General features: G+C 40.3%; 1 protein-coding gene across 2 annotated transcripts in view; it reads right to left on the bottom strand.

The window, feature by feature from the left end:
- The window catches only part of unc13d (unc-13 homolog D (C. elegans)), a 400,017-nt gene that overhangs the window by 251,116 nt on the left and 128,451 nt on the right, over positions 1 to 20,450 (bottom strand). For both annotated transcript variants that reach the window (XM_039739768.1, XM_039739767.1), the window contains exon 7: positions 17,147 to 17,215. In XM_039739768.1, coding sequence (XP_039595702.1) covers positions 17,147 to 17,215 — 69 coding nt within the window. The remainder of the gene's footprint in view (positions 1 to 17,146; positions 17,216 to 20,450) is intronic.

Here is a 20,450-nt window from a genome sequence, read left to right on the forward strand (position 1 = left end):
GATAGATAGATAGATAGATAGATAGATAGATACTTTATTAATCCCAAGGGGAAATTCACATAATCCAAAACACAAAACATTAAATTTAAAGAGTAATAAAAATGCAGGTAAAAATAGACAATGACTTTGTATAATGTTAACTTTTACCCCCCCAGGCGCAATTGAAGAGTTGCATAGTGTGGGGTAAGACCGATCTCCTCAGTCTGTCAGTGGAGCAAGACAGTGACAAAAGTATGTCACTGAAGCTACTCCTCTGCCTGGAGATGACACTGTTCAGTGGATGCAGTGGATTTTCCATGATTGACAGGAGCCTGCTCAGCGCCCATCGCTCTGCCACGGATGTCAACCTGTCCAGCTCCGTGCCTACAATAGAGCCTGCCTTCCTCACCAGTTTGTCCAGGCGTGAGATGTCCTTCTTCTTTATGCTGCCTCCCCAGCACACCACCGTGTAGAAGAGTGCACTCGCCACAACTGTCTGATAGAACATCTGCAGCATCTTATTGCAGATGTTGAAGGACGCCAACCTTCTAAGGAAGTATAGTCAGCTCTGACCTTTCTTACACAGAGCATCAGTATGGGCCCTGAGTTCTTTACTCCAATGCTTAATTTACTATGATTCTAATTACTTTACAATGGTGGTATTAATCCATCAAATCCTCCTGACCCCTCTGCCTCTGTCCGTGAACAGGGAACTGCTGAGCTAATCCAAAAGCGTCTCTGTCTCCAAATAAGCAAATGTCCACCAGAAGCGTGTTGAGCTGAGTTGTCTGCTGCCTCTATCGGTTCACGCTGCTACTTCCCCTTGCTTAATTAACAAATGGTTCTTCGCCGGATAGACACTGCGAACGTCTAATCGAAATTCTCAGTCTATCTCAGAAGTTTGTATTCCGGTAAATTATTTTGCTGATTATTTGCAGTTTGCCTCCCAAACTTTTCATTACACCACCTCGGTGTCACACTTTTTTTTCTCTCGCCCGTTCTCTCACACAGCCAGTATTTCCACCCCCTTCCGTTTTCTCTACAACATTTGGTTATCAAAGTAAAATTCTGCATAACCACGTAAACAAACTACTACACTAAAATTAACAGTTTAAAACACAAACATTTACATTTTTACATCAGTAACTTATTTACATCAACCAGTTATTTAAGCACATTTCTACCTGGGCTACAGACATATAGAGAAAAGTTTGGAATTCCCCCCATGAACACCATCATTCCTCAGGATACATAGGGTCCTCTTCACAATACAAACAGCTTCTTCTGCTGCTCTATTCCTGTAAGAAGAATCTGCTGGATCGATCTTCCAAGATCACTCTTTTCCATGCTTGGCAGCTTTCTCTAAACCTTCAGAAAGCTGTAGAGCTCTGCAAGAGCCGGCTTGGCTCCTACAAAGTTCAACCCAGCATCTGACCATAGCTTTCTTGGGTGTTATCTCAGTGCTGTGAACTGTTGGTATGCCAGCAGAAAGCAGAGCATCAAAGTGGTTGCCTGGGTTGATACCATTGACAGGGCCAGATATAATCATGAGCCAGTCTTTCTTCACAATTTCAGGTAGTTTGCTTTCTATAGACTAAATTACAAGAGGGTTCTTGATTGCACCAACATTTTCAAGTTCTGTGAGATCTGCTAAAGCCTTTTCCAGCTCTTCAACAATTTCTATGGCAATCATAGTCTTATTGTCATAATGGTTCTCTAGCAGTCTGAAAATGTCCTTAGCTGTATTATAACTTGATAGCCTGAGGTCTCTGATGATATCATCATATATACTATCAAGGACCTGGATCTTCTTAACTTCAGCTGACCCAGTTGGTTCTCCTTGTCTCTGCAGATTTTCACAGTCCTTTTTCTAGTGATGGAACTCTCTTTTGCATCCACTGAGAAGCTGAGAAGGTCTCTTCCGTGTAGCTGCACACTGACTCTGATCACCGGTAGCAGTCTCCAAATTTTTTTTTCCTTCCTGTTATTTTTTCAAATGTATTAAATTAAATAATAATGCTTTAAGCTCAGCTTAACAGTCACCACGTTGGAAGATGAGCAGCGTAATAAAGTACACAGTTTGGTTTCCTTTTTAAATGGCTGACCCTCTCAACAATGATTTGCCTTTTTCATTTTCCATCTTAAAATGACATTGATACACTGTTTTGCCATATGCACTCACAAAGGCATTTTATAATGTACACCCTGCATTAGGGGCGGCATGGTGGAGCCGTGGGTAGCGCTGCTGCCTTCCAGTTAGGAGACCTGGGTTTGCTTCCTGGGTCCTCCCTGCATGAAGTTTGCATGTTCTCCCCTTGTCTGCGTGGGTTTCCTCCGGGTACTCCAGTTTTCTCCCACAATCCAAAGGCATGCAGGTTAGGTGCACTGGCGATTCTAAATTGTCCCCAGAGTTTGCTTGGTGTGTGGGTGTGTGTGCGCCCTGCCCAAGGGTTGTCTGCCTTGCACCCTGTATTGACTGGGAATGGCTCCGGCAGACCCCCGTGACCCTGTAGTTGGGATATAGTGGATTGGATAATGGATGGATGGACACCTTGCATAGATTGAAATAGGTGCTGGGAACATTCTTCAGGGATTTTGGTCCAATTGAAGCATCACACGGCTGCAGCAGATTTGTCTGCCGCACATTCATGATATGAATTTCCCGTTCAACCACATCCGAAAAGTGATCTGTGGGACTGAGATCTGGGACCTCATGTATAACGCCGTGCATAACACTAAAACATCACATCTGGACAAGTGGAAATGTATGTACTCACAAAAAAATCCAGATGCATAAATCAATGCATACACCAAGTTCCACACAATTAGTCTTTATAAATCCCAAAGAATTTGAAATTTAATGCACATGCACGCACCGACAGCCCCACCCAAACTCCTCCAAGCATATTGCATATTTTAATATGCAAATCATTATAAATAGCCCCATTCCTTCGGTGCTTTGTTAAAAGACAATGGCAAAAGCACGTGGAAAAAAAAGAATTTCCGCAAATGCAAATTGGAGACAAAGAAAAAAGTACTATTTTTTAACTTAAGCAGTGGTATAAATAACAAAAGAAAACTGATGGAGTAATACAGTGTGCCGGAGAAACTTGAAAGCTTAAGTTCAGAAAGTTGCGCAGTGCCCGGAATAAAAAATAAGTGATCAGATATTAAAGTTGACGTGAAAAGCGAGTCGCAGCCCACCGTCTGTTTATTCTGTTTCAGACAATATTACAAAAGCTGACCCCCGTACTGAGGATGCGAATACACATGGCGAAGGTGCTGCTGCACACACACCTCTGCCTTGGAAAACCGTAGGTGACCTCCTGGCTATGTGCTGACAGACGTTGTTCTGGAATCATAAAATGCAATTGTGGAAGCTCAAAGAGATATGGCCAATTACCACAAATTAAATTAATTGCTTAAAAAATAAATGCTGTATCTAATTACCTGTTTTCACATTCTGCTAACTACATTTAAACAAAGTTGCAACTCTGGTGCACAATACAACACACTTTCTGTATACAGCAGCACATTAATTGAGTGGAAATGCTTTCAATTTACATAAATTCATATCTATTTACATAATCTGCAGGTGCTTTTATAGTGTCTCGTTGGCTCTGAGTGCCACAACGGATCGATTCTCTGCTCTTTATATGGCTCTTTTCTGGTGATGAAAACTAACCAGGATGAACCAAATTTACAGGGCTCTAAAAGCTATTTATTTACTGAGGCAATTCACATTGAAAGCATTTCTCTCTCACATATTCTTTCTTCATTGCACCAGTAATTTATAACTTTAAGACAGCGGTTTCAATTAGTTTATAACCCGGGAACAGAACAGAACAGAAAATACAGTAAGTATGGATGAGAAGTTGTTCCATCATAAGAACAGCCAGCCAACCAAATGTGTGCAATGTCACATTTCATGTGAAATTTAACCATAAATATGGCTCATCTGGGGGACCAGAAGATGTGACGATAGGAGGGTGATGATATAGGTAGCAATGTCAAAGGTTTGGATACAAATGACAATTTACTCCTGATGGTGGAGAACATAACCTATGAATAACACTGGCTGCTAAATCAAAATGCAGCCCAGGACAACATCCACAGTTGACAATGTTAATTTTCAGTATATTTTTTAAAGACAATATACATCCAAACTTTGCTATTACTTTATTTCTATTATATCTTCTTCTATTTGGCATTTATTATACTTGCAGAAATACAATGTTGCTTATACATAAATACATTTCTATACTTTGACTTTATATCTTCCGTGATTGAAGTAAATAGTAGGGCACCCAGCGTGAGTAGATTGTTGCTTTCTTGCCTGCAGGATTATCAAGGCTGAGAAGTCGCACCTTGATATTTAGAACACGTATGGGAAGAAGTAAGACATTGTTGGTTAGAAATTGGTCCTATAACCAAAGTGATTGTGAGTTGTTAGGACACTGCATGTTTGTTAGTGCTGGTGATAGTGAATCCCTATGTCCAGTACTAAGAGTGACAGAGATTTGGTATCACTCTTTTATGTACTTATGTGAAGGGGGTCCTATGTGGAATATGGCAGGAAATCTTTGTCTGAACAGGGTCTCTTTGCATATGGATGTGTATACGTGACTGTGTTAATCTTTATGTGTCTGAATTGACCAATCTAGTAATGTACCTTCTAAGTCTCACAAATTCCATGATAATGCATAAGGAAATTTTTGTTTGTCTTTTGTATTCTAGAGCCAAAGTCATCTGTGGAATGCTGGCTGGAATGGCAGAGTTTGGCAGGGAGGAATAATGTAAGGGATGTAAACAGCTTTTCCCATGCTGCTTTAGTCCAGGACTCAGAGGGTGTGAACAGCTTGACTGATGGGAGTATGTAACCATTCAGGAGAATGAGTTCATTTGTCAGCGCATAACAAAAAGACCGGAAAAAAAGTACAAGAATGAGAGATTAGTGTGGGTGTCAAACATCAATACTGTAGTTCAAATAATAAAAACTTGCAGTGAGTCAAGCTTAGTAAAAAGTTTGCACCTGAGAAAGGAACCAGTTAAGCAGTCAAGGTATGGTGATGAATTCCAGGAGCTTGACAGTGGAGTAGCGCAGCAGATGGTGGGTAAAGCTGGACTTGCTGAGGCTAACTGAGTGCAGTGTGAAAGTTGAGGCTGTTGGCATTGCACTTTGCTCATGTCACTGAAGACAAGTTAGCTGGAATAGTGGCCTGCTGTCTAACTGGAGTAGAGGTTGAACATTGCCAGACAGAATCTAAAAGGAGATAGTAGGCTCTTGCATTGTTGGAGGATACACTGGTATGTACTTTTGTTTCACTGAAGTTGGTGAATATATCTGCAAGTCATATTTGAAGCACCACAGACAGCGAAAACAAGAAGATGGTGTATCATATCCTGAGTCCAGAGCTGCTTTGAATGTTTGGAGCTTTCAAGCTGGCATGTCAAGAATAACATAGAAGGTTGCAGAAGTCATTAGTGTAGCTGTTACAACTTGGAGGGGCTTTTCATGAGGTGCTACTAGAATTTGTTTTATGAACACTCTGACACTTCATCTGAAAGAAAGCATTTTGTTCATTTACTGTGTATTAAAGAAGCTGGATTGTGTGTGTATATATATATATATATATATAGGGTATATATTGTAAATGTTCAAACTGATAACTGTTCATGTGTTGAGGGGATTAGAAATTTTAGAGATTCAGTGCCTCAGTGTCATATCTTTAAGGAACAGAGCTAAAATGTCTGCAACTTTTGGTTTTTAATATGTAAGAATACTTGTATTTTTTCAATTTAAATATTTTAAATGTACTGAATCTTGGTAGATAATAATAGCTTCAATATTTTCTATGTGGTAGTAACAGTGAAAAAAACTGTAAAGCAAAGTTTTTAAATGTGTTCATTACCATGCCTATTGTTTTGCTGGATTTTCCTAAAGAATACAAATATTTTGAACTAATCTCTTTTCCTTAGTTTATTAAATGCTGAATTACCTTTATGTTAAAATAATTGAGATTTTCTGATTTATTTTGTTCTTAAGATTGGTTTACCACACTGGAATTGGGGCATCCCACATATTCGGTTGGGTTTGTAGAGTTGTAAGGCTTAGAAAACTGAACTGCTGAAGCCCATGTAGCCAAACCTGAGCTACTAGGTAACATAACAAATAAGACAAAACTGCAAATACACAGGTATGAGGCCTAAATAGATTTGGGGCCATGGACCCAGATCCTTTCCTTTCCAGAGTCATCCAGGGAAGGGCGGTTTAATAAGGGCACTTCTTCATGTTCCCCTACTATAGTAGGCTCCCCTGTTGTGATACAAATCAAGGTTCCCCACTTAGAGCTCTGAACATGAGCGGATATTTACATAAATTATTTTGGAGAGTGGCAGTGACTCTCTTGGAAGTGCCAAAACTTGTCAAAAGTGAAACATTTCTTATGACAAGTGCAGGTAAGTACACATACATAGCCTGCTATTTCAAAGCACAAAAGGAAAATCCCACTTCCAGCACTGTTGAAAGTGATGTCACATTCTCACGATGCTTTTGAAAGGCACACAGAAAACATCAACAGTCACACTGTGTTTCTCTGATAACTGAAAGGGATCTTTCTCTAAATGGGCAATAGTATCTAGTATTCATATATTTTTTTTACTTACATCAGCAGCAAACATTTGATTCCAGACTTATCTAGTTCATTTAACATACACTGTGTGAAAGGGCATCAGCATTTTAACAACTGCGGGTATGTTTGTGCTTACTTATAACGCATGATGTAGTTCTGCACAAAATGTAGTCTGATATACCAACAAAGCATCAGTATGCTCCAGAACTCCAGAAGATGACTTGCCCATGTCAGTTTTCTGCCTTAACCAGATTATTCATCTTAACCGGCAAACACACTCACAGAAAGAGAGAGAGAAAGAGAAGAGAAATAAAAAATGTTGTGCCACCACTTCAGACACTATGAATCCAATACAAATTAAATCACAAGGCCATCCCCATAACAATAACCCCCACAACAATTCAGTAGTGCTCCCCAACCCTAAGTTTCTCTGAGCCTGTTAGATTTTCGAACCTGGTTGCAGAACAACACTCTGCACAGTAGAAAATGACACAGTAAAAATAAGGACCCATTGTGTACCTTGAGTAGAAAAGAAAATGAAACATACAGCAAATAAATATACAGAGCAGGAAGGGTACATATTAGGACAATCAAAATGATTATAATTTTTAATCACGATCGCTCATAAAATATCACTCGTTTAGTCTTGAATAATCAAATGTTTAATCAAGGCATTTCCGTAATGTCCAGTGGTATCCTGTAAATACCTACTTCTTAGCTACTCAATCTCTAAAGACTTGGGTCTTTCATATAAGCCCTTGGTATGTGACAGAGTTGTCTCAGGTGAAGATAATATGTAAGAACTGTCAGACCTCGCTTAATCATGTCTATTAGTCCTACATCTTAACCTATTTTTAGAGGTTTTCAGTCAAATGCCACCCATTTTGAATCACATATCTTTAGTTAATGCTTTAGATTTTGTTTCATTCATGGACATAAGCCATGTTGTACATTCATGAATGTCTGCCACAGATTTGCAGCATAACCTTACAGTATTTACCGTTGCCAATATGCATGATTTGATCTTAAGTGATATGTCAGGGTTGTTGTACTTGAAACTTAAATTTGTCTGCATTAAGTTTACAAGTATCAAAAATTAGAACTGCCTGAGAGAGTTTTCAATCAAAAGCAACCAATATAAATTTGTCTTTCTCAGCCATTGCTAATAAAATAGCTTAGATCAGGGGTTCACAAACTTAAAGTCACAGAATCTCAAAATGTTGCACCATCTATCTGGTCAGGGCCCCCACTAATATAAAGCCCAAGCTGCGAAGTGGAGCATGATCTTGGTTACTGGTAACAGTTATCACACTGCATGATTTTGTTTAATAGTAGATATATTAATCAAAGTAAATGCTTAACTACAGCAGACTGTTAACACATATGTGATTCAATGTCATGTGATATATACTCAGCAAAAAAAGAAACGTCCCTTTTTCAGGACTGTGTATTTCAACAATAATGTTTTAAAAATCCGAATAACTTTACAGATCTTCATTGTAAAGGGTTTAAACAATGTTTTCCATGCATTTCCAATTAACCATAATCAATTAATTAACATGCACCTGTGGAATGGTCGTTAAGACCTTAACAGCTTACAGAAAGTAGGCATTTAAGGTCACAGTTCTGAAAACGCAGGACACTAAAGAGACTTGTCTACTGACTGTGAAAAACACCCAAAGAAAGATGCCCAGGGTCCCTGCTCATCTGCGTGAACGTGCATTAGGCATGCTGCAGGGAGGCATGAGGACTGCTGATGTGGCTAGGGCAATAAATTGCCATGTCCGCACTGTCAGACGCCTAAGACAGCGCTACAGGGAGACAGGAAGGAGAGCTGATCATCCTTGCAGTGGAAGACCACGTGTAACAACACCTGCACAGGATCGGTACATCCGAATATCACACCTGCGTGACAGGTACAGGATGGCCACAACAACTGCCCGAGTCACACCAGGAACACACAATCCCTCCATCAGTGCTCAGACTGTCCGCAATAGGCTGAGAGAGGCTGGACTGAGGGCTTGTAGGCCTGTTGTAAGGCAGGTCCTTACCAGACATCACCAGCAACAACGCCGCCTATGGGCACAAACCCACCTTCGCTGGACCAGACAGGAGTGGCAAAAAGTGCTCTTCACTGATGAGTCACGGTTTTGGACGGATTCGTGTTTATCGTCGAAGGAATGAGCGTTACACCAAGGCCTGTACCCTGGAGCGGGATCGATTTGGATCGATGGCTAGGGCCATTCCCCCCAGAAATGTCCAGAAACTTGCAGGTGCCTTGGTGGAAGAGTGGGGTAACATCTCACAGCAAGAACTGACAAATCTGGTCCAGTCCATGAGGAGGAGATGCACTGCAGTACTTCAAGCAGCTGGTGGCCACACCAGATACTGACTGGTACTTTTGATTTTGAGCCTCCCTTCATTCAGGGACACATTGTGAAACATTTTTAGTTTATGTCTTATGGTGTTGACTCTTTTAGAGTTCATACAAATATTTACACATTAAGTTTACTGAAAGTAAAAACAGTTGAAAGTCAGAGGACTTTTTTTTTTTGCTGAGTATATTTAGGTCAGGAGTTTTCAACCAGTTTTCTTAGCCTAAGACCTTCAGGAATTGAAATACAGTAATCCCTCCTCGATCGCGGGGGTTGCGTTTCAGACCCCCCCGCGATAGGTGAAAATCCGCGAAGTAGAAACCATATGTTTGTGTAGTTATTTTTATATATTTTAAGCCCTTATAAACTCTCCCACCCTGTTAACATTATTAGAGCCCTCTAGACATGAAATAACACCCTTTAGTCAAACGTTTAAACTGTGCTCCATTTAAAGACAGAGATGACAGTTCTTTCTCACAATTAAAAGAATGCAAACATATCTTATCTTCAAAGGAGCCATCAGGAGCAGAGAATGTCAGAGAGAGCGCTCGCTAAGAAAAGCAAACAATCAAAAAATCAATACGTGCTTTAAAGTATACAGAAGCACCGTGATAAAGCGGCATTTTGTAGAGGAGCGTCCGTGTCCTCTGTGCAAACAGCCCCTCTGCTCACACCCCCTCCGTCAGGCAGAGAGAGTGAGAAAGATAGAGAGAAGCAAACAATCAAGCACCGCGCAGGAAGCATATCTTATATCATTGAGGAGTTTTAGTTAATATGTAATGCATGCTCTGATTGGGTAGCTTCTAAGCCATCCGCCAATAGCGTCCCTTGTATGAAATCAACTGGGCAAACAAACTGAGGAAGCATATACCATAAATAAAAGACCCATTGTCCGCAGAAAGCGGCGAACCAGCGAAAAATCCGTGATATATATTTAGATGTATTAGATATTTAGCGAGGGATTACTGTACATGTATTTTAAAGTTAAACCATTTTTAAGTTTAAACTGTTAAGTGCTGAACTCTAATTTGGCACAACTAAAGGTTATTATTTATTAACTGCCACTCATCTCCCTAATATTGCAATAAAGATTCTAAGAAGTGCTTACAGAGTTTTTTGCATGGTTTTTCTATGTACTCTAAATGCTTTTTAATAAATTATTTCTTATGTAAGACCAGTAGCATTGTTTAATAAGGAATACAATTTTTTAGTTCATGAAACTTATTCAGTTACATATTAATCAAGATCAAAAATACACAGATACTGTAAATAACTTAAGTTATATATGACTTCTGGACAGAAAAAGAAGGCTGAGTGTCTTTATGTTCCATAAGGTCATTATTGTCAAATTTGGGTTCCAATTTTGATAACTAAGCACATCTGTGCTTCTAAATTCAACCTATACTTATACATATTTTTAAATGAAGGATTAAGGTTACAAAATATTGGCAACTCTGTCTGAAACAATAGGTTTCTGATGATGATGATCAATATTGAAGATACTAAATTAAAATATTAGATATGTGTGTTAAATTATTAATAATTGTTACAATTAGTCATTGTTTTCCTCATTGTATATCCTTCTGTCTTAGCCTGGTGTATGCACTGTTGCCCCTTTCAACCCAACAGACAGACACACTGACCACAGGGTAGAATGACTAAGAGGGTATTTAATTCTTTTTCTTCTTGTTACAGTGCCCAGAAGCACCTCCACCACCATAAACAGGCAAAACCAATAATAACAATACAGTGAATCGCCACAAATCTATCCTCCACACCTCCCAGCAAGCCCTCCCACATCCCAACTCCGGCTTGCTTACTAGGTCTCCAACAGTCCTTTCTATAGTGTCTGACCCAGAAGTGCTTTGGTTCTCTTGTCCATGTGACATTCCTGCACTTCCAGGTCAGCTGGAGAAGTTGAGTTTTCTGTCAGCCCAAAAGTACTTCGGAACTTCTGTTCCTGTGACTCAGTAGTACTTCCAGGCTATGGAAAAGGTATGAGTCTCCAAGTCCCCCTGCAGAGTCTCCTGGAGGCACCCATGGCATCCAGCAGGGCTGAGAAGCCAAACTCCAAATACCATGGTGACCTGTGGGAATCTTGGGTACCGCTATGCTGGAGGGACATTGCCATCTGGCATCTTGGGGGAGGCAGTGTCCCCCTGTAGCTGCTTTCTTCTATCTTTCTCCTCTTTGGGTGTCCCAGCCAGGTTGAGTAACTGGCCATCTGTCAAAGTGCCCCTCCATCAGCTGATAACTGTGGGATGAAGCGTCCAGTCCCACGAGGGTTGTTATTCTCTAGGAGGAGTTGTCTGCGATGGCCAGACCATGGCTTCATCCTGTAAAGTAAGAACAGAAGAACTGCGGAGAGATACTGCACAAATGCTGTCGTTTAACCACCTCCCCGGTTCTCCACAGACAATTCATCCACACATGGCCCGGCCGGCAGCATTTATAACACAGCTGCCTTCCTCTGGATATTCTCACCCTGCAAGACTGAAAACAGATGGAATATCTCCCTGCCCACGTGGAGAGCATACTTCAAACACACGTGAGCTTGCAGCTCCGTGCTCTGTAATATCAGGAGATCCCTGCTTTTTACAGCGGATCTCCTTTTTTTGTGGGGTTTCTTAATAGTCTGGGTCTCTCTATGAATAACAGAGAGACTCTTCACTGTTTGTACCCCTTTTGATTTTTGCATGATCGATGCCGATGTATCAAGTAGCGGGACAACCCGGATGTCAGCACTCTCCAGCTTCTCCGACTTCCCCAATTCTTCCACCAGCCCTTCAGTCAGCATTCTCCCATCATTTGTAGGACAAGAGGTTGCTTGACAGCTGATATTAATAAATCATGCTGCCCCTTCACTTTGTGTCCCTTTTTCATATACGGTACCAGTTGTATTCACTTGTACTGCTGAATTCTTTACCAGGGGAAGTTTTTGACCAAACCGCTGCAGGTACTTCACACCTCAGAGGTGCTTTGGCCATTGTCCCCAGTCCTTCCAAGAATTTCTTCATGGTTGAAACCACCTGTATAAAGTCTTGTATGGGCTGGATCAACCTTTCCAGCTCCCGCACCTCAAAATCATTAAATGAATCGGTCGGAGGAGCGCTCAGGCCATCATCAGCCCCACCTCCTAACCGTGAGCCGGCGAACATGCCCATCTCAGGTGCTTGCACCGTTGGATCGCGCAAGGACAGTTGGGAATTGGAGACCCGAGATTTGGCTGGTAACCGACTGTGATCCGCCTGTCTCAATCTGCCGGCGCATTGTTCAGTCCTGTCTCGGTCTTCTTTACCTTTATCAATGTTGTTTGGTTCTGCACTTGCCTCCCCCTTCCCCTTCTGGGAGTCCAAGACTATTGGATGATGAGCAAGGTAAAAGTCAGTATGACGGGGACCTTCTCCTTTACAGAAACCCTCAGGGCAGGTCATGTAGTCCAGGTCTGGCAGCTAGATGCTGCGGTGTTCTGCACTCTGTACTTTCTCAGCCCAACCATCCTCATCTAGGGGACTGCAGTTGGCTCCTTGCGAAACCTCCAGACGTCCTTCTTCTATGAGGTATGAGCACGGGACCAGGTTAATCACATCGAGATGTACAAATATTTTTTGGAACAAGTTAAGTAAGCGAGAGTGTATTCTGCAATACAATAAGTCTCTCCTTTCACCTGCAGCTTGTCCGGTCATGAGATATGCAATGGAGCAGTGAACATTCTATGGAAATCTGCATCACAGAGACCCATTTTGTGAGAGTTGAGAGGGCACACTAGAGGTGCCTCACATGCCTAGATGGGCTCTTCACATACAGCAACTTGTTTACTCTTTAAATGTTGTACTGCTTGCAAAAGGGAAAATTAAACCATTTACAAACAGCTGAGGTAAAGCTCCCTGTTCTAAACTCTTCCATTTCTGATCCTCATGCACATCACCACCACAAGACAACATTGGCAGACTTGGGCAGTGGAGACTTTGTGGATTTTATTTAAGTGTCACAAAAAGATGTCAAACTGAGCATTGTGACACTGGTATTTGCATACTGATTTTTCCTAAATATTTATTGATTTTTTTATTTTATTTGAAGAAAATAACATTGTGCTTACAATCAAGTCAAACTTATACAGCAAATGACTTCATAGTCAAACTGAAAAGAAAAAAAACATTAGAAAGGTAAAAAAAGGAAAGCAACAAAGCAAACACCCTCACAGAGAGAAAGAGAGAAAGAGAGGAGAGCCAACATCATGGGTAAAAATAGTTAGAGAAAAAAAACCACAAAGCACTGAAAATGCCCCCTTCCCCCAATACAAATGCTTATTCTAAAATTTTATTCATCAAATCATGCCATGTTTGAAAAAAATTTTAATAGATGCTCTAAGTTAGAATTTGATTTTTTTTCCATCTCTCTATTATATAAAAAATCCTGGGACGAGACAAGACTTTTTAGCTTGGGACGAGACGTGACTTTTTCAGACAGATACTTTCATGTCCTGCGAGACGAGAAATTATGCCAAGAGATTTAACCATACCCGGGGCTGGAAATAAAAGACAAAGAGTAGATGACAAAGTAAAATGTCATAAAAAACTCAAAAACGCTGGCACGATACACAGGTTAGAGATAATGAAAGTACTAAAATTTGAAAGTCTCAAAAAATAAAAGTAAAGACCGCATTAGTGCAAACAAATGGAAATTAATAGGTGAAATAATGGAACAGCGAAAGAGATTGAATATATTGTTCAGATTTAAACTTTAAATCAGAGACTTGTAGATCGTCTAATTTGTGTTGCCATCAGGGAAAAGTAGTGTTTCTTCCCAATGAAGAGGTCTATCCGCGAGATTTAAAAGATTTGCTGTTTGGTGAAAGTGAAATCCATATACGCGAGCGGCAGAGACATGAAGTGACTGGCATGTAGCGCTGGCCAGAGGGTTGGCGAGCAAAGCGAGCAGGGGGGTGAAGCCCCCTAGTCTTCAAAAAATATAGAATATCACTTAGAATAGAATATAGACCCCTGAATTATAAAAGGTGGGTTTGGATTCCTCAGTTAAGCAAGTGAAGTCTACTTGCTAGTAGTGTGGTATAGGCAATTACAGTCATTTTTCTCCTTCTTAATTTTAAGCCCATCTGGGAGCACAAGCACATCAAACACAGCTCTTTAATAACAATGATAATAATAATTTACTTTATTTGCCAAAGTGTATTGCTTCCAAAGTTCACAGTTTGGTCAAAAAGACAATGCTTCTGAACTTTTGATGACATTTTAGAATCTCAAGTAAAAGTAGTGTGTTGTTTCATAAATTAGCTTTAACCTTGATTTCATATCATTGCCAGGTATTATGGTTGAGGAGCTTATTATTATGTTGGCACTTACACTCGTGGGGACAAAAATGATACACAGGAAGTAACTTTCTCTCCATTTCTCCCCCACAACCCTCCCCCATTTTACTTCCCCAAGTCAGGGTAGACCACACTTCACAAAGCCTCAGTCCTCTGACACACCAAGAGACAGGGCACGTTCAACACAAAACAAACCCCTGGCAGTAGTGTATTAAAGAGTAAATTGAGATTTCTGTTTTTCTTAAATATTGAATTGAAAATGCAATATACTGCTCAGTCCTAATCCTGATTTTGTTGGTTATTTTGGATAAAGGCAGCTAAATATACTATAACTATGATATTAAAAAAAGAACCTTATGATAAACAATAGGCCTGTCTTGATTTAATTTGGTTCTGACTACCTTACTTAATCCACTGTGACGGACTGACTACCAGGCCAGGGGCCTCATGTATAAACGGTGCGTACGCACAGAAATGTTGCGTAAGAACTTTTCCACGTTCAAATCGCGATGTATAAAACCTACACTTGGCGTAAAGCCACGCACTTTTCCACGGTACCTCATACCTTGTCGTACGCAAGTTCTCCGCTCGGTTGTGCAGACTGGCGGCACACAGCGTCAAAGCAGTGCTACTGTTCCTGTGTGGTTACACCTGACGCGGCTTTATAAATACACTGAAACTAACCGCATATTGTTTATTATTGTAACGCATCTGATTGTAATTAACTTGTAACAATATAATGGTCCAGGGAATAGCCATAGTATTCCAAATACCATAACTGCTTTAGCGTTGTTACTCTCACTGCACCTTCTTCTTTCAGCTGCTCCCGTTAGGAGTTGCCACAGCGGATCATCTTTTTCCATATTACTCTCACTGCAGCACTCGGAGTATTTATATCACTGTATCTGAGTGTGAATCACACCAGCAGTTGATCGGAAAGAGAATTATCAGTATACAGCATCAGGCACACGCTACCTCAGCCACGGCAAAATGTTTTAAAGCCTTTCCTGTACGGACCTCGCGGTTCAGAAACAGTTTCATCCCAAGAACTATAAACGCACTCAATCACTGCTCCTTGTAGAACTGTTTGTACTTATAAGTACAATCACCCCACTGTAAACTTGCACTACAGTGATAATATCGCACAACCTGAGCCACTTTATAAAGCGCGTATTTACATATGATGACAATATCATTTTTAAGATGAAATGCAGCAAAATATGTTTATTATATTATACAGGTAAAACTTTAACTTCATTTAAATAATCTATATTCTTCACTGGGACTGGCGTGAAGGATAGAATAATTAAACATGTACTACGAAGATATTTCAATGTTCCTTAAACTTTTTAAAGAATCGGCGCTCTAAGTTTACAGATGGCTTAACATCTATTACAGAGCTGATTGTGTGGCAATCGGTTACTTGGAGAAAGAAAAGCAAGAACTGCATGGGCGGCCACGCCAATATATAATGAATATAAAACAGAAAGAGAAAATAACGACACAGCTAAAAATGCAGCGGCAAATTTCGACAAAAGTTAAATGCCTGTATCATGAGCACGAGGCGGCTAGTGTCTGCAACGGACGTGGCCATCCGCCGTGCATAAGATACCTCACTGACATTGGCGGGCGAAGGAGCCACCGATTCTTTTTCTGCCCAGTGCCACCACAAACCTAGAGCCGCCCCTGATACTGCTGCAATAAATAATTTCATCGATGGTCGTGCACAATCGCTGCGCTGTAAAACCCATGTTTAATAACATGCTTTAACTCTTAATGATATCACGTATACATCTCAGTATTTTAGTTATTCAGAGAGCTGTAATATCACAAATGTAATGGACTCTGTGTCCAGTTGGAGGAAGAGAGCCGGTTTAAGAAGCAAGTAGTGATTCACACACACAGATCACATAGAAGATCACATACAAAACAAAGCATTTAAGATGCTACTTTAGTTACGATGTGATTTGAGAAACTGGTTAATTAAACTATTTTAAGATGAAGTTTATAATCTACTAAATGACAAAATAAACTACGTGATTAAAGTGGAAATTTCGAAATTGAAGTTGACATTTCGTGCTTTTTTTCCCCACTGTGCCTTTTTTTCTCTGTACCCTAAAAAGCTTTCATATGACACTCAGACGGTAGGCTACGACTCGCCTTTTCACGGTACCTCATACCTTGTCGTACTTTTCAAGTTTCTCCAACACGCTATGTCACTCGATCAACTTCCTTTTGTTGATTATACCACGGTTTAATTAAACAAATAGTATATTTTTTCTTTGCCTCCACTTGGTATTCGCTGAAATTCTTATATTTCCCCCCGTGCTTTTCCCATTGTCTTTTCACAGAAAGCTGAGTTTAAGGGCGATTTATATTCATTTGCATATTCAAAGAGGCGTAATTCTGGGAGGAGTTGGGGCGTTACATAAAGCGCGTGCACGAGCGTTAGTTTTCATGCTGATCGGGATTTATGTAGCGGAAGAACGTGGAAGTTGGAGTACGCACAGATTCCTGCATCTGGATTTTTCTGTGCGTAAGCACATTTCGGCTTTTGTGCTTATGCCATGTTATAGTGCGAGTTCTACGCACGGCGTTATACATGAGGCCCCAGGTGTTTCAAAGGTAACTGCTCCACCAACAATACACAAAGCCAGGGAAAGTAAAGAGAATATTACCCTTACAGTGGGGCAGCAATTATTTCTTTAGAGGAAGAAATCATCACTGTGGTGTAATTTAAAGTTAAATTTTAAATTAAATTCCCACACTCAAATGTCAAAATAATTAAAAGCAGAGACTTTTATGGAAAAAACACTAATTAATATCATTACCTCTTTAAACCATGTAAGTCCGTTATCTCACCAAGTTTTTGCCCGAGTGTTTCTATTTCATCCATATCCCTGTAAAGAAAGTAATTTTTTTTTATTGTAAAGTATTTCATCTAAAACATTCTTAATGACCCTGTAACTGTAGTATACTTTTCAAAATAAATTAAGAAACAGCTCTGAAACAGAAAAACATTATTCTATTTTCCAAAATGACAGGTATTTGTAAATTTCTTAATAACTGGATAAATGTATAATTAATGAGTGATACTTTACTGTATCTAAATATACATTACATGGTGCCAGATATGGGTACCTAACCAACTAGAGTTGCATTAGTAAAAATTGATGTAATATAATGTAATATACAGTATACTCCTAATACATGCTACAACAAATTGTTATTAATATATATAAACAATATATACTTCTACATAAGTAAAATACCAGCAGTTATCAAAATGTATACTTCAAAATGGGTGACAAACTAAAATATATTATAATAAATATTGAAGCGTTACAAAGTGTAGAAAAGGTCTCTCACATTATGGACATTCATATATTATGGACATTCCTTCCTACATTTACTGACTACAGTATATAAGAATCAAATATTTACAAGCAAAAAATATCCATTAAATAAAGGTTTAAAATATGTAGTGTGTAGTTAATTCATTATACATGTATTTAGCTAAAAACACAAGTCTGTCAATAGCTTCTGGTTTGAGTGATGCTCTGTGGCATGACAGTTTATTGTCACTTGTACTAAATACTCTCTCTTTGGGTGAACTGGTATACACAGATACTTCTTGGTTAGTTCTGCCAGTTTTGTGAAGATTTCTTCATGGACTGTCCATCACTGAAGTGGATTTGTGTTACTGTGAGCACTGGCAGGCTGTAAGTAGCTTGCCAGTTCCTTCTAAATAGTTTCCCTCTGGGACGGTAAGGCTGAAAAAGATGATGTTGCCTTTTTAAAGGAGCGCCCCAGTGTCATCTGGTGGTCCAGAAGGCACTTTTGCACTTGCTGTAGATGTGGACACTGTTGTATTACGGCGAAAGATCAGCTTGTTACCCAGTAGGATAACCTCAGAAACTGCTTGGGACTTCACCTTCCCTATCTTGTGGTCCTTAATGTAAGCAGTTTTAAACTTTGGATCAATGAGGGCACACAACACAGCCACAGGAGATTCACAAACCAGTGTAGGGAGGATTATATAAGGAAGGGCCTCCGGTGTAAAATTTTCCTATATCAATATGTGGACAACAACGCAGATTTCCATATTGGATCAGCTGAGATCTGGGATAACAACGGCCGCCACCAGGATTGTTAGCCAACAGGGAGCTGGCGGAAATTGGGCTACTGCTGGTCAAAAAAGGAGAAGACAAGTGGGGAGACGTGTCCAGAAGCAGGAGGAGAGGAGGAAGGTAAAGAGAGTGGAACTGAGGGTAGGAACTTTGAATGTTGGCAGTATGACTGGTAAGGGGAGAGGGTTATCTGATGTGATGGGCAGAAGGAAGGTTAATATATTATGTGTGCAAGAGACTAAATTGAAGGGGAGTGAGGCCAGGTGGATTGGAGGTGGATTCAAATTGTTCTATCATGGTGTGGATAGGAGGAGAAATGGAGTAGGGGTTATTCTGAAGGAACAGTATGTCAGGAGTGTTTTGGAGGTGAAAAGAGTATCAGACAGAGTGATGATTATGAAGCTGGAACTTGAAGGTGGGATGATAAATTTTGTTAGTGCATATGCACCGCAAGTTGGGTGTGCAATGGATGAGAAAGAAGATTTCTGGAGTGAGTTGGATGAAGTGATGAACAGTGTGCCCAAGGGACAGAAAGTGGCGATTGGAGCATATTTCAATGGACATGTTGGTGAAGGGAACAGAGGAGATGAGGAAGTGATGGGTAGGTATGGTGTCAAGGATAGGAATGAAGAATGTCAGATGATAGTTTGCAAAAAGGATGGACATGGCTGTGGTGAATATGCATTTTAAGAAGAGGGAGGAACATAAGGTGACATACAAGAGTGCAAGAAGATTCACACAGGTAGATTATATCCTATGCAGGAGGGTCAATCTGAAGGAGACTGAAGACAGCAAAGTGGTGGCAAGGGAAAGTGTAGTTAGGTAGCATAGGATGATGGTCTGTAGGATGATGTTGGAGATCAAGAAGAGGAGAAGAATGAAAGCAGAGCCAAGGATCAAAGGGTGGAAGTTGAAAAAAGAAGACTGCAATGTTTTGTTCAGGGAGGAGGTAAGACAGGCAGTGGGTGGCAGTGAAGAATTGCCAGACAGCTGGGAAACTACAGCAGAAGTAGTAAGGGTGACAGCAAGAAGGGTGCTTAGTGTAATCGCTGGACATAGGAAAGAGGAAAAGGAAACCTGGTGGTGGGATAGAGAAGTACAGGAGAATATACAGAGGAAAAGGTTGGAGAAGAAGAAATGGGATAGTCAGTGAGATGCAGAAAGAAGACAAGAGTAAAAGGAGATAAGGCATAAGTTGAAGAGAGAGGTGGCAAAAGCTAAAGAAAAGGCGTATGATGAGTTCTTTGAGAGGTTGGACTAAGGAAAGAGAAAAGGACCTGTACCGATTGGCTAGATAGAGGTACCGAGCTGGAAAAAATGTGCAGCAGGTTAGGATGATAAAGGATAAAGATGGAAACATACAATTGAGGAGGGTGTATTGAGCAGAAGAAACAAGTACTTTGAGAGGCTGATGACTGAAGAGAATGAGAGAGACAGAAGGTTGGATGATGTGGCTATAGTGAATCGGGAAGTGCAAGGAGGAAGTAAGGACAGCTATGAAGAGGATGAAGAATAGAAAGGTGACATACCTGTGGAAGCATGGAGGTGTTTAGGAGAGACAGCAGTGCAGTTTTTAACCAGATTATTTAATGGAATCTTGGAAAGTGAGAGGATGCCTGAGGTGTGGAGAAGAACTTTAGTGGTACCGATATTTATGGGATGTGCAGAGCTGTAGTAACTACAGAGGGATAAAATTGATGAGCCACAGCATGAAGTTATGGGAAAGAGTAGTGGAAGTTAGCTTAAGATGATTATTAGCTTATTGATGATTATTGAGCAGCAGTATTGTTTTATGCCAGAAAAGAGAACCACAAATGTGATGTTTGCTCTGAGGGTGTTGATGGAGAAGTATAGAGAAGGCCAGAAGGAGTTGCATTTTATTTTTTCTCCAGCTGTCTGGAGTTTTTTTGTTTTTTCTGTCCCCCCCTGGCCATTGAACCTTACTCTTATTCGATGTTAATTAATGTTGATTTATTTTGTTTTCTTATTGTGTCTTTTATTTTTC

The sequence above is a fragment of the Polypterus senegalus genome, chromosome 17 (assembly GCF_016835505.1).
Source record: "Polypterus senegalus isolate Bchr_013 chromosome 17, ASM1683550v1, whole genome shotgun sequence".
NCBI lineage: Eukaryota > Metazoa > Chordata > Cladistia > Polypteriformes > Polypteridae > Polypterus > Polypterus senegalus.